This window comes from Primulina tabacum, chromosome 5, assembly GCF_025594145.1.
Source record: "Primulina tabacum isolate GXHZ01 chromosome 5, ASM2559414v2, whole genome shotgun sequence".
Classification (NCBI taxonomy): Eukaryota; Viridiplantae; Streptophyta; class Magnoliopsida; order Lamiales; family Gesneriaceae; genus Primulina; species Primulina tabacum.
In genome coordinates, this window is record NC_134554.1 from 19,174,298 (window position 1) to 19,189,770 (window position 15,473).

The 15,473-nt window shown below is 33.5% G+C and overlaps 1 protein-coding gene and 1 pseudogene across 2 annotated transcripts; one reads left to right on the plus strand and one right to left on the minus strand.

Annotated features, from left to right (window-relative positions):
• Positions 1 to 329: 329 nt before the first annotated feature.
• On the plus strand, positions 330 to 1,906 carry LOC142544225 (chaperone protein dnaJ C76, chloroplastic-like; annotated as a pseudogene).
• Positions 1,907 to 2,048: 142 nt separating this feature from the next.
• LOC142547226 (protein DETOXIFICATION 33-like) lies at positions 2,049 to 6,248 on the minus strand. 2 transcript variants are annotated; one of them, XM_075655398.1, is made up of 10 exons: positions 6,149 to 6,248; positions 5,751 to 6,028; positions 4,423 to 4,618; positions 3,996 to 4,341; positions 3,817 to 3,903; positions 3,636 to 3,692; positions 3,299 to 3,537; positions 2,627 to 2,745; positions 2,387 to 2,473; positions 2,049 to 2,237 (listed from the first exon to the last, which is right to left on the minus strand). In XM_075655398.1, the coding sequence occupies exons 2-10, from the start codon at positions 6,003 to 6,005 to the stop codon at positions 2,181 to 2,183; spliced, it is 1,443 nt and encodes a 480-aa protein (XP_075511513.1). In that variant the 5' UTR covers positions 6,006 to 6,028; positions 6,149 to 6,248; the 3' UTR covers positions 2,049 to 2,180. The 2 variants fall into 2 exon arrangements, with proteins under 2 accessions (XP_075511513.1, XP_075511514.1); XM_075655399.1 differs by having other exon boundaries at positions 6,121 to 6,234.
• Positions 6,249 to 15,473: the final 9,225 nt, after the last annotated feature.

Consider the following 15,473-nt stretch of genomic DNA (forward strand, 5'->3'; position numbering starts at 1 on the left):
AGTTCATGTGTGTTATCAACAATGTTTTCGCAGCATACCACTCTGTGCTGTCAATAATGTTTTCGCGGCATGTCCACGAAGGAGTATAGAATTTAGGTTGTACGTCCAGGGGAATGAAAATTCCAAAAAAATAAAGAAGCCTGAGTGTAGGATACACAATAAAATTTAAAAGATATATTCATAATATTAAACCTTTATTTATAGTCTATCTTCCAAAAAAATAAAAAAATAAAAAATCGAATCACAAGACATATATATAATTGCAGGCAACACTTTACGGAGATAATTGCATTTTTTTTAAAAAAAAATAGTTTTTTATTATCATATTAATGGTCAATGGAAGATACTTGCAGTTGAAAAATAAATTATTATATGTAACATCATTCATGGAAGATACTTGTATTTAATTTGTATAGTTAGTGTAACTCATTCAAATTTTATTATTTGGAGCCATAATCATTTCAATTATATTGTTAATGATGTGCTAAAAAGTTCCATGGGCTTATGTATTTGTGGAGTAAGAAGTGACTTAGTGGGATTTTCAAATTTGATTTGGATTTGTGAATTCCCAAAGTGGCTGTTTTTGTTGATGAAGTCAAGTCCGTGGTTTGCTTGAAATGTGCCTTATTTGCTGCTAAAACTTTTGCTATTGAATCAGTATACGGAAGAGCTCGAGCTGTGGCTCAATGGGCTGATCCCGGAGACAAAATTCAAGAAGCTATCGGCGCTTGCCCACTTGACTGCATGCATCTCATAAGAATACAATCCATACCACTTGATCATATCTACTTTTGTTTAATAGCAGATTTTCTTGACGTGGTACATTTTTTGGTCTATCAGAACTAATAAAAAGAACTAATATCGCCTTATTTTTCCTCGTAAATACTCTTTTCCATATCTAATCAAAAGGTTTGTGGAGAGGTCCGACCTGCCAGCCATAGAATTTATCATGTCTAAGCAGCCCCGGGGCAGGGTCAGAATAGGTCAAGGCAATACAGTGGGAATCCGAACTTCTGATATTTTTAACGAGATGGAGAAATTCCAGGCCAGCCCAGCATAAAGCGTACTCCAAGGTGAACTGTGTGTCCTAGTATCCAGTAGCATTTTATTGCTGCGGTAAATAAACATGTCCAATGAGCAAAACTTTTGGTTGAAGGAAGCCGAGTGCCACAGAGCATCAAGGGCCTCAGCTATTCAAGCGATTCAAATGATATCCAATTGGTTCTACTGGCAATCTCCCCTTACAGACGCCATGCCACCAGCTGCTCGACCCAAAGGGTCGTCTTGAGCATTGGGTGCCATCTACGCTTGGCAATGACCCCAGATTGTGGCTCAAAACCTGTATTCAATCCAACTCCAACCCAGAAAACAGGTCAGACCAAGACCAAATGAATCATTGAGCCCCAAAGATGATTTGAGCAACACTTTATGCCACCGGTGCTGCAAATCCAGTATGGGTTACGGATTGGAGAACCGTTGGGAGGCTTAAAAGACCACATCGGTGGTACATTTGCTCTAGCCATTGTTAATAGTTCTTGGTTTCAAGTTTCTTTAGCAGGTGCCCCTCGGTATATCATTGCTATGTACTTGGTAGCCATTAGCCGAAAATAAGGAAATTATAGTAGGTTATTTCTAGAACTCGGATGGCATGTATATTGTTACTTTACTACACAGCCCATTTGTAAAACATAGGATTGAACGAATTTTACAATGTTTTTCGGTATTTTATCTACGACGTTGAACAGTAAAATGCATCATACATTCGCGACAGTCTGGGCAAGATATGGTAGTCATCTATAAGATAATAAGATCACAAAGAAGAAGACCTCAGCTCGATTTGCCAAAGAATACATTTTTAACTGAACAGACAAATTCCATTAATTTCTCATACTTCAATAATTTTTTTAAAAAATATAAGCAAAGATCATTGAGATAATAAGCATTTTCACAAGTTATTGTTTATATAACGTAGTTATATCCTATATTTGATTAAATATTTGTGTAGTTTTAAGTAAGCAAGTACACTGACAATATGAAACATTTGTTAAAAAAAATTTGTTTTTTAAAATTTATTTAGGTTGCACGCAATGATTTACCAGTATATATGATAAATCGGAAGAACATTGAGGAAAGTCATAAATAAGGTAAGCAAGGTAAAATTTTCTTGATCCGAACCAAGATCAATGATGCGCAATGGATCCACCCCATCTCTTAACACGACTTTCTGCTTCATTTGCCTGCAAGAATCAAAATTTGAACTGTGGTGATCGAGGTCTTACTTACAAAATACCATCATTTTAATGGATCCACATACAATATACACACACACACATATATTTATATATATGTATATATGTATAGAAAAGAAGAAAGATAAAGTTCATACTTCTTTCTCCCAGTTTCTACTTGCAACGATCCCTATTAAGATAGCCGTCTGCAAACAAACTCCAACAATCAAACCACCCCAGATTCCCTGCAAAACATGTAAGAAAATGTCTTATGGGTGACTCAAAACCAGTATCTTAGTTCAAGAATTATGTAAAATGAGCAACTTTTAGAATGGATAACATTGGTATTTCAGAACATAAATCATTAAAAATACCAAGGAAAGTTTGTTGGGTTTTACCATTGCGCCTAAGTGAAGTGGGAAGCCCAAGCCTATGCCAATGGGAAGTCCTATGATGTAATAGCAACCGATGTTGATGTATGCAACAATGGCCTGCCATCCAGCTCCAACCGCGACCCCTAATCAAAATAGGTTTGAACCTGAGAATCAGTGAGCAACTCAACAAATAGTCGCTGGCTGGCCGCCCCAATAATGGAGCCATAACTTATATTTAGGCAGACAACACGATCTTCAGTTAGTGTGACGGAATCATATCTTTGTGTCTGGATTAGAAAATCTACGAGGGGAGGGGAGACCGTCCCCTCTGGCCTCCTCTCCCTTCACATGTCGCCCCGTGAGCTTAATACGACATAATTCTGATGTAAGCTATGGTTAAAGAGCTCATGGTCACCATCGGTAACACATATTTCAGTTGTAGTTAAATTTCAGACTGCAGTTGATAGATTCTCTGATACGGTTCACAAACCTATCGAGCTTTAAATCTCAAAGATGTATGCAATTAGACATCATATTTTCAACCGTCGTTTTGCATCAGAAACTTATTAAGAATAATTTCAAAAAAAGAAAAAGAAACTTATCACGTAGTCAAATAAGCCCAACCAGTAAGCGAGTTTGTGAGCTTAAACATTAACACACAGATTTAAAATCTCGAATGTGATGTTGCGTCATTACCGGATAAAACAGGTTGAAGGCCGCTTATTAGAACCGTAACTGCAAGCAAAGTTGACAATCTCGTAGTCTCCTTAGCTACAGCATCACTACTGGTGAAAAGGTATGGGTAATAATCTCGAGTCGCAAAAACGATTGCAGTACAAACTATTGCAATCAACATAGTCATGGTTGAAACCACAACCACAGAAAATTTTGCGGCTTTAGCATTGCCAGCTCCAAGCTCATTTGATACTCTTACACTGGATAGACAAAACGGTTGCGGTTCTTTTAGCTTATATATCTGCATGTGTATGCCAAATCATACGTAATGTATACACAGATGATGGTTAAATATTACCTTATTGCAGCGTTAAATCCGATTGCTATCATCGCATTCCATCCTTGAATGTTCATGCTACAAAAAATGTTTTAATTTGAGTGAACCTGGGCAACATAGGTGATCGTATCAAGGATTATTTGTTATCCTTAGATCAAACACGAAAAGAAAATAATAAATTAAAAATAAACTCGGAGAATACCAAATAGAAACAGCATCAACGGGTATCACAGGGTTGTCCAGGCGGCCTACTATTACCACTAATATCATCAGATACCAAAACTCCAAGCTGCAATATCGAATCAAATTAAGGAAGAAGAATCAAGAATTCAACAAACTTTCCATGGAAAAAAAATCAGCTACTGATTAGTGATCTCTCACCACAACATTACAGCAGAGGCAAAGGAAAGCTTAACAAAGCCGTACAAATCATGGAATGCCAACCATGAAAATCCTGTCCATGCACCATCACACTTGGTTGCGAAAATGTAAACCAACTGCAAAATACAAATGATCCACCATGATGCATTTAGAGTAACTGCTGCTCCAATTAACCCCCATCCGAGCTTCAAGATCAGAAGCCAGCTGAAGAAAGTATGCAGAACCAAAACTAGAGCGGAAATCCATGCCATTGCCATCAGCTTCCCTTGTGATTGCAAGAATTTCTGTATCGGGAAATTCACAGCATATGCAAATATTTGTGGTATCATCCAGATGGCAAATTTACCTGCAACACAAATATCAGGCTTAAGGATAAAAAAAATGACCACGTGAGAAGAATCAACAAGAAAGAAGATGAAATAGGGACCTGCAGCTCTAGAAATTTCAGGAGATTCTCCGAAGAGAGTGAGGATTGGGGGAGCAAAGAGGTAGATGGGAAGCAATACAAAAGATGTAGTTATCAAAATCACCCATGATCTTTGCATGTATACGCCCAACATTCCGATCTGCCCCGCACCATATGCTTGCCCACATAATGTTTCCAATGCACTTCCCATTCCAAGCTGCAAATTTTAATCACCAATTGAATACATTTTGCTACAAATGAACTAGAATCTTGGTGCAAGATATAAATAAAAGAGAAATGTTACATGTCCAACACTTCAAGGTCTGACTAAAGTGGACAACCCCTTAAGTGAAAGATCTTCAGTTTTCATTGGTATTTTTTTAAGATAAAGATATATTTTAACCACCCAAAATACACTAACCCATACTTATCCAATCTAATCTAAGTGTATAAACCTGCCACTTCCTTTAACTAAGATTCAACTAGTAGACGACAGGGAACTAACTTGTTTGTGTTTGCTTGATAAATGTGTTGGAACTTTAATCAAATCTAAAGTTTGAATAAAAATTATGTCCACATTAGTTGAAAAGTTTTGGTTCTTCGTATTCTTGAGTTAATGAGAGTTAATTAATCTTGCATGAGTCTTTGTATGCATTCTGGGGGTTATAAATAGTGAGTTCATTTTATCATTTCAAATATATGAAAATCTAATCTCTTTCAAGCACTATCTCTCATTTCATATTGTTATCTTTCATTTGACCTCCGTTAAAATCTCGGTGATAAAGTAAATGTACGTTTTCAGTTCGTCGTAGGAGTATCTTGTGCCAATTCACTGCCGGTTGTTCCATTGTATCTTGAGAAACGGACGTCCAAGACTGATCCTCGAAGCACATACAAGAAGGGACGAATCTGTTTTAAGGACACCGTACTTCGTGCAACCCTCGGTTTGGTTTACTTCAGTTATAGCGTTTCTCTATTGTATTCTCTTCACTATATTGCGCTGGTTTTATTGATCAAAACATTTACCATTCGATATATTATGCAACAAAATGTATAAATAAGCAAACAAGCCACGTGGCTGTTAGATCCGTGTGTTGTATCCTCTTCAACGAAGAACAAAATTTAATGTGAAATCTCCCTAATCCATTATGTTTTCAGATAATAGCCACCACAATCACCACATGTATGCACCAAATAAATAGCCCACATATTATATCATCTTTCAAACAAATATGAGTCTCACAGGCAAAACACACCACAAAAGAGGTAGGAGCCTTGATTAACATACAACTTATTTGACGCAAATCCCCACAAAAAGACTTGGAAATGAAGGTAGAAAAAGATCATACCATGAACCCATAAGCAAGGCCAGCAATCACGGAATTCTCCACAGAAACCGCAGCCAAATCCAGCTCATTCAACTGACCAGAAAAAGTTTGAGTCAATGCACCCAGTGAATACTGAAATATATATGTGACAATCGCAGGCCCCGCGAGTTTCCATAGTCTCTTCGATTCCCCACCAAACTCCTTCGCAAAGCTCTTAACTTTTCCTCCGCCCGGCCGCTTTACAAGAAGATATTCCTCCACGCCGCCGCTGGTCATGACCCACGACGCAAAAGCTACACCTGTATGCAATAAAAATCAAAAAAGGGCCAGAAAGAAACAAACCAACTTCACCTAAAAAGCTGGAAAAAAGAACATTTATTTATTTATCAACTCCGGGCTGATGCAGCTCAGTTGCTTACGGCCGATTATACAAAGAATATGAATCCAGTGGTTGAACCAATAAATAGAAATAAGTAGATTTTTTTCTTTTTGCCCAAATAACCAAAGGAACTTAAAAGAACAAACCAGAATTGATGTAAGTAGGTGTGATCAAACCAATATAGACAAGTGTATAAATGCTGTGGCTGTTGGAAACAAAATTGATTACTGATAAAGCCACGTGCGGAAAATGAAAAATTCAATCTTTATTACAGACCACAAGAATAATAATACTCATCACGTTTGCTTTTAAAAGTTTCTTTATATATTCAAATTTATGTATATTATTTTTACTTGCCAGTTGAGTAAATTTATGTTGAGTAGTTCTCTTGTGATATAGTTTTATGGATCTTTATTTGTTAGACGGATCAACTTCACCAATATTCACAAATAAAAAGTTATACTCTTAGCATAAAAAGTAACACTTTTTCATGAATAACTCAATAAGATATTCGTCTCACAAAATACGACCCGTGAGATCGTCTCACACAAATTTTTGTCATTTGTGTGTCACTTCATGCCTACTTTTGAAAGTTCAATAAAATCCCAACCAAATTTTTTTCACTTTGTTTTGCAAATATTGTCTAGTGGAATATCCATGTCTTTTATGCAAATGTATATATATATATATATATATATATATATATATATTAATTTTAATTTTATCCATTCCTGATGAGCAAAATAAAGGTATTTAATTTTATGGAATAATCCAATAAAGATTTAATCAGCTGTTTTCATTTGATGTTGACGAAAAGACAGATGGACATTCACTATTAATCAATTATTATTATTATTTAATATAATATATTTATGCGTGTGTGGACAGAGTGATGGATAAATATCATGCAAATCTACCACTCTCGCTTGTGGTTTCAGGTTAGGTGAGACGATATCCTTTTTGGCAGCCCGAAATCGTAAATGAAAATCTACCACCGTCGCTTGTGGATTCTGGTTAGGTGAGACGATATCTTTTTTGGACGTAAATATATTTTACTTAAAAAAAGACAAATTAAAACAAAAATCGTAAAAATTGTTATAAAATGAAAATTGTCCACTTTTTATATTGAAATTGTAATAGAAAATATATAAAAATTAATATGAAATATGAAGTTGGGAGGTGAAATGCTTTTTTTTAAAAAAAAAAAATTATAAAAAAAGTTTAACCAATATACTAAAAATTTGCTAGTCTAATGAATTTAACTTTAATTTGAATTGGAATATGGTAAAGTGCAGCACTAAACAATAATCAAATAGTAAATCTCTTGTGAGACGGTCTCACGAATTTTTATCTGTGAGACGGATCAATCCTACTGATATTGACAATAAAAAGTAAAATTTTTAGCATAAAAAATAATATTTTTTCATGGATGACTCAAATAAGATATATGTCTCACAAAATACGACATGTGTTACCGTCTCACATAAAATTTTGTCATAATTCAAATTGATGATTAGGTTTAAGAGTGATTTTCTTACAAGTATATTGTTTAGTTATTAAAAAAGAGTTTTTAAAAAACATTATTTTTTGAAGCTCTATCTTTCTTTTTCTACTTCCATTGAAAAATAAAAACAAAACCCTTTTCAAAATTTGTCCAAACACCAAAATCACTTCTTCTTTTTTTTTAGTAAAAAAAAATTAAAATTATTCAAGTGTTTTTAAGTTATATCTTTCGTATCCAACGAGAAATTTTCACCAAATATACCACATTGTTTCTCGAAAATTATAAATCGGAATATCTTCAACTTCACCAAGTGTGCTGCATTCTTTTCGGAAAACTTATTAAATGTATTAAAATATACTTCAACTAAAAGGGAAAATTTCATTTTTGTACATATATATTTGATTATGTATGATTTTATACTTCATATTATCAAATGTTAATTTTAATCAAAAATAAAAAAAATAGTACTTTTTCGATGTGACAATAATATAACATTAATATGAAGCTGATGAGATGTCGAAATGACGTTAAAATTGACGGTCTCCAGTGAAAAAAGTCTAAAATTTTAAAAAAAAAATTAAAAATATATATGATTAAAACTGAAATTTGATAACGTAGATGATTAAAAAAACATTAAAAAAATAAATATATATGACTAAAATCGAAATATTTAAACATATTACTAAAAATCAAACAATTGAATCTCAACTGATTAAATTTTATTTAACACATGTGCGATTTCGAATAGGCTTAAAATAAAAGGTATTTTAGAATCTAGTGTTTTAAAAATTAGACACAAAACCGGACTTGTTAGCCAAGTGGTCTCACCCCTTGCCAGATTAGCTGGTTCCCCGAGTTCGAATCCCCCGCATGTATTGTAATAAAAAAATAAAAATAAATAGACACATTGGCAAGGGCGAAATGGCGAATCATTAAGTGGGCTAATTGCGAAGAATGCATAATGTTTATGTGGAAAAAGTGACGCCAAAAGAAAATTCACGAGGAGCAAGGCTGCCATATATATTACTATTGACATTTCCGGTTACACACAATTTCTGAATAAATTGAATAGAATGTCATTTTCTTAGAAAAATAGCCTACCTTAATTATTTTACAAATTTCTCCCACTATTATATATTCCTACTTACTACTTTTTATGATGAATAAATTATATTAATATGCAAAATGCTTTTGTAAACAGTTTTGCTAATATAATTATACTAAGACTTGTTATCCAATTAAAATAGTGTATCAAAATTTAATTTTATATAAATTCAGTAATAAAGAGTACTTTTTGAAAAAAGTAATCTTAATTTGACTTTGTTCTATGAAAGTATTATAGTATTATAGCATAGCTTTTCATCATCGTATGTAAAAAAGCATATAAAGGATTGTTTATTACGGTGTACATATATCATGCAGCTCTTACCATATATGAAGTCGTATCTGTGTTCGTTAGGACCTGAAACGAAATTTTAAAAATTGGTTATATTATTGCTATAAATAATGCTAAAATTCAGTTAGAAAATAATAAATACAATAAATACACAAAAAACAATATATTACATAAAAAACAAGTCAATAAATATTTGAAATAATTATATAAATAATAATTGTCTGGCTATTTTAGAGGCAAAAATATATATCAAATTTGTATAATCCAATTTTCAGATCATTTCTTTGTCAAATAACAACATAGTGAGCTCATTTAGTCTATTTTGTGACATTATTGATGGAAGATATGTGTTTATTAACTTCAACTTCAATAAGCTTCTTTCAGCTTATGCAACTATTACTAGGATAGTTAACAAAATGTTATAGGTAATATAAGTATTTGAGAATAAATCATTCAGTTTTGTCAAACACTATAGCATCTTAAAAAATTGTTGAAGTTCTATACATTATTTAATCAGACTAGTTAAAGACTAGCTCGTTAACTTTTCCAAACTCAACAACTGGCCCAAAGTCTTTTATATTGTTTAAAGTGTTCAAACCGAATTTGAAGAAAATATTGAGTTTGATCAATTATAAACAAAAAAATCAAATTACTCTTCTTTTTATTTAATATTGGGCAAAAAAAAATTATTTCATTAGGTTATCAACTCAAAATAGATGTGTTGGACCTCACAAGGACCGACCCCGAGACGATGGCCTTCTTGGCCGCATAAAATGTCCGGCCCTAACCATGGTCCATGTATAGTTTAAAAACTGATGATTAAGGTTCTGGGATTGATGATTTTAATTTTAATTAAACGTGGAATTGGAATCGAACTGTTTTTATATGAATTTGGGTATGTTTATTGATAATTTCGGGAAAAATTATATTTTAGTCATGTAAATTATTAGTTTTGAGTTTTACTTTTACAATTTGTGAAAGTTTAGTTTTCATAAAATAAATTGAATTTTTTTTGGGTTTTCTTTTGTTTTTGCATGAAACCATTAAATACATCGAATATAATTTATTTAGTACTGATTCTCTCATACGTGTCACATGTGGCGATAATTAAACTTATATTACTTAAATTAAAATTCATCCTATCAAAAAAGAAAAATAAAGCAAAATGACTCTAAATACTTTAAAATGAGAGGGAAAATATTTATCATTTTCCTTTATTTATGTTTATGTGTATTTAATGTGTATAATATAAGAGTTATTTTTGTCATACGAACCACGTAAGAGAATATCGATATCAAATAAACAATATTAGTTAAATTTAGTGTTTTCAGGCACCCAAAAAAGCCTAAACAAAAAAATCCAAGTACTGGATAAAAAAAAATTCCACAGAGCATTTTTTGGATTTAATTTATCTATCAAGGTGTTGTTTGATATGGTTAATTAAATAAATATAGATTGTTCAACCAATGATTAGCTCACACCAATCATCATATAATAGTAATAATTACATTACATAAACGATTCTTATACCTATCAATTTTATATTGTTCATGCACATCCTTGTCTTTTCATATTATGAGTCAAAACGTTACCTAGGATGTTTACTCACAATACTATAGGATCTTAAAAATTTAATATCAATTTACAATTTTAGCAACAACTCTACATTATTTTAGTTTTAAGAACCGAAATTGAATCGTAAGCCCGTGGTTCCAGTTCCGAATATTTCGTCATTGAGAAGACGTGACAATTTTTGGGGGCACCGTTTTTTCGTACCCAAGGACGCATCAGAAGTTTTAAATTTTATTTTCGACGCTCGAAACTTTCTTTGGGTGTCGTATGTATTTAAATATTCATATGATGTTTAGTATTTTTACATTTGAGTAAAATACGATAGATACCAAATTAATCCAGGATTAACGGAGTTGACCCTTCTTGTATATTCTTTCGAACGAATCTTCCGGCTTTGATCGTCAAATCAAGTCCATGATGGGAAACTATCTTCCTTGTTTGGATTGCAATAGAAATCACAAACAATTTGAATATTGAGACTAGGACACTTGAATTTAAGAAATTCGGAGTCGGTGCGGTGGCAACAAGCGGCCGTGCGGAAGACGGAAGCGGTTTTGGCCGAAATTTTTCTTCAAATATTTTTTGATGGCATAAAACTTTTTGGAGGAGAGAACGAAGTTTTCTGTAATTTTAGGTGTTATAATTATGATAAGTATCTACCTTTGATAAAATATTTATTTAAAAATTACACATGTTGTATGCTACTAGCTAGGATTCCTAATCTTAGTCTCATTAAGATTCTTAATTTTCATTGAAAAAATTTTCATATTAGTATTATATCATGTATTTATCAATTTTTGATAATACATTATATATTTACATATATACACATATTTATATCTCCATATAAAGTATATATATAATATTATACATCTACACGTGTACATTTATCATATGCACATACATATTAATTAAAAATTAAATAATTATTATTTAATTTTTCTAATTAACTTATAAGTTAATTAATTCCAGACCCATCTGGAATATTTTTTGATAATTTTGTACATATTAGTAGTCATTACTACTAATACTGTTATTGAAATAATAAATTCAAAATTCACTAAATAAATAATTGTGAATTCATTATAATCCCGATCGACGATTCGACAATATCAATGAAAATTGAAAATTTGGAAAATCAAAATTCTCACTGTTCATATTTGATATCTGTCAGTTTTGTGAACTACTTCACCTGAACATGCAGTTCCAATATTCTTCCTCAATTATCAGTTAAGTTAGCTTCCATTTTTCCATCTAATGGAATCAACTTATAAACTCATTTATAAGCAATCTGTTTGATCTCCATCAAACTACAGTCGTCAAATTCAACTCCTTGAACTTTGACTTACTCAACAGGAACACAAAATTCGATACTTGTGTGACCTTCAATGATTCAGGGATACAGTTAGTTGTGAGTTCATATTTCTATGTGATTCAGAATAACATTTATTCTTATTTGGGCTTACCCTATTTACCCTCATTCTTTTCATCAACACCTTGATCAAGAATGCCAGAACTCATTTATGATTGCACCCATCGAATCATAGTAAGAACGTCTGGTAGCATCGCCTCATGTTCCTCTAGGTATTATTGATACTGTCAGCAAGAACCTTAAGTTATTTTTATCGTACAGTACGGTCCCTTCAACTCATATGTCCTAATCGAATATGCAATCATTGGTATATCGAGAGTTGCACATGAATTCGATAACGATATGATATATCTTTGAGTACTAATAGTTACATCGTACGTGTAACTAGGAAAACACCTTTCCCTAAAATACATTTCTTCCTCTGGCCAAAGACTCCTTGCACTATTAACTCATAAGATCACATATGATATATTTACCCGTAGGCAAACTGGTGAATCACCGAGTACAATGCATTTTCTCTTACCTTTTTCGAAATTACACCCAACCTCGCCACCCGATGATTCTTAATGGAGTCGGTTAACAGATCAAAGTACATGCTAGTACTTAGAGCCTCTACATTGTCCTGGGTCAATGGACTAATGATATACAACCATAACCGCGGACTGTTCCGCTCGATAAGTAATAACCACTTGGACAATCTGAGGGAGAGTTGTCCAGTGAATCATCAAATGATCACACATATGCATGAATGAACATTTTCATACACTTACCAATGAAACATGACATTTATATCATAGATGCTAATCTCAAGCTCAAACGACCTTTATCCTTGTTTTAGGTGGCTGATTCAAGAACCTGTTTAGAATATATGGTACACTTTCTAATAAGTTTCATGGTCTTACGTTAAGATCAAAACCTCATGGTACCTATTATATATTCAATCATGTCTTTATATATGTTGTTTGCATGAGTATACAGATAAAGTAAATGTCATAATTAGATAAAACTGTAAAACATTTTTAAAATAAGGATCGTTGTTACGTCAGAGACAATAAAGCTCAAACCATAAGTTGGGTAGCTGGACACTTGATCTAACAAAAATTTCAATTTACAAGTACTAGAGTACTGTGGGCAGATACAAATGGAAGCAAACTCGACGAATGTATATACCGCATATAGTTTAAGCATTTGGGGAGTAACATGACCAGACAATACTTGAATCTTCATTGAAATTTATTCTGATTTGTTCTAAAGAAATGAAAAATTATAATGCATATAGAGTAACATAAATGCACAAGTGTGAGGCATTCATCAGGGTGACCCTCTTATTGTGTGTGAGATAAGGAAAATACTCTTTCTCTCTTAACGGTGAACTAGTCGGCAGCTTGATCATGGGGAGAGACCTCCGTCATGGTGACCCTCTTTCCCCTTATCTGTTCATGATGTGTGCTGAGGGACTCTCTTATCTCTTTCTCAAACACGAAGCTACCAAGACATTCTCAGGCTTGCGTATTGCCCCATCTTGTCCTTCAATATCTCATCTCTTTTTTGTAGTTAATATTATCATATTCTTCAAGGCAACAGTGGAAGGGTGTTTGGGAATTCACAATTTCCTTTCTCTATGCGAAAGAGCTTCAGGACAACTTGTTAACTTTGGAAAGACCTCCCTCTCCTTTAGCATTAACATGGAGGTAAGGATTGTAAAGCAGATCAAGTCAATATTATCTATTCTGATTGCACAAGGACACGAGGTATACGGATACCTAGGGCTCCCGAATTTCTCAGCGCGTAACAAGAAACTCCAATTCAGATATCTGGTAGAGAAGGTGGTAGAAGCAAGCACTACTACAAAAACGCAAAACGACAATGGATTTTATCCGTTGTCGTATGTCATTTAAAAAATGTTGTAACTGAGGGTGTTGTTGAAAGTGCGTTCAACGACAACGGTTTTTATCCGTTGTCGTTGCTAACATTTGCGACGGATTTTTTACATTAGCGACAGATTTAACCGTCGCTAATTAGCGACGAATAAAATGAAACCGTCGCTAACTGTCGCTAATTTAGCAGCGGATTTTCCATAAAGTCCGTCGTTAATTTAGCGACGGTTTGTGATGATGTCCGTCGCTAATTGTTTTAGTAAAATAAAAAAATTACTTTTAATAATATAATTTATCTAACAGCATTCATGATCTTAACTAACACTTAAAAATTTACAATAAAGTGAAGGAAATTTTTTTACCCTAAATCGAAACTAAAATCGTGTAAGAGAAAAATTTTAAGTGTTGTGAAGTGGTGTGAAGAAATGGAGTGGGAACCATGGTATTTATAGAGAATTTGCGACGTTTTTTGAATAACTGTCGCTAATAGCGACGTTTTATAGCGACTGTTTATAAAACGTCTTTTAGCGACAGTTATTAATAAACCGTCTCTAATTTAAAATTTTTAGCGACAGTTTTGGATAAACCGTCGCTAATTTAAAATATGCAATGGTTTAAAATATGCGACGGTTTAGCTTAAAACCGTCTCTAAATTTAAGCAATGCGACGGTTTTAAGAAACCCACGCTAAAACCGTTGTCGATTGTCCAAAAAAACACGCTAATAAACAATAGTTTATAAAACCGTTGTTGTTGACCCTAAAAAATCGCTCAAAGACAACGGTTTTTAGAAAACCATTGTCGATTGTCCAAAAAACCACGCTAATAGACAACAGTTTATAGAACCGTTGTCGTTGACCATAAAAAACGCTCAAAGACAATGGTTTTTAGAAAACCGTTGTCTTTGACCCCCAAAAAGACAGCGGTTTTCTAAAAACTGTTGTCTTTTGCTTTAAAAAATACCATACGACAACGGTTTTCAAAAAAACCATTGACCATTGTTGTATGTGTGTTGTTGAATGACAAATTTGTTGCAGTGAATGGTGGAGGAGTAGAGCATACTCCATTGGCGGTAAAGAGACTCTAATCAAGATTGTGTTACAATCTATCCCTATGTATGCTATGTTTTGTTTCTGAATTCTGTATCTGATGCAATAGAATGAGAATGTGCGAATTGTGGGGTATCGGCAGTTGAGAAAATAAAATGCATTGGAAGTATTGGAGGGATCTATGTAAGCCGAAATGCATTGGAGGCATGGGATTCCGCAAACTTGAATCTTTTGATAAAACCCTCTTGGCAAAGCAAATATGTAGGATCATTGATGACCCGCATTCTCTCGTCCCTCATGTACTCAAAGGTAGGTATTTTAGATATCTAGATGATACCCCATGGATGGGCCCATCCCTAGCCCAAATAGAAGACAAGCCCATCAAGGGCCCATTGTATCCTCCTATAAATATCAGGTTTGAGTGTTCAGTTAGATTATTCACTATATTGTTTTCAGCAGCACCCTTAGCTGCTCCCCCCATATATCCTCAGTCTCTGACTTGAGCGTCGAAGGGGCTACGCCAGGACACCCTCCTGGGCCCCTCATAACGACCTTATTTGTGATTTCAGGCTCAGGGTAATTTCAAAACCTGCGTCT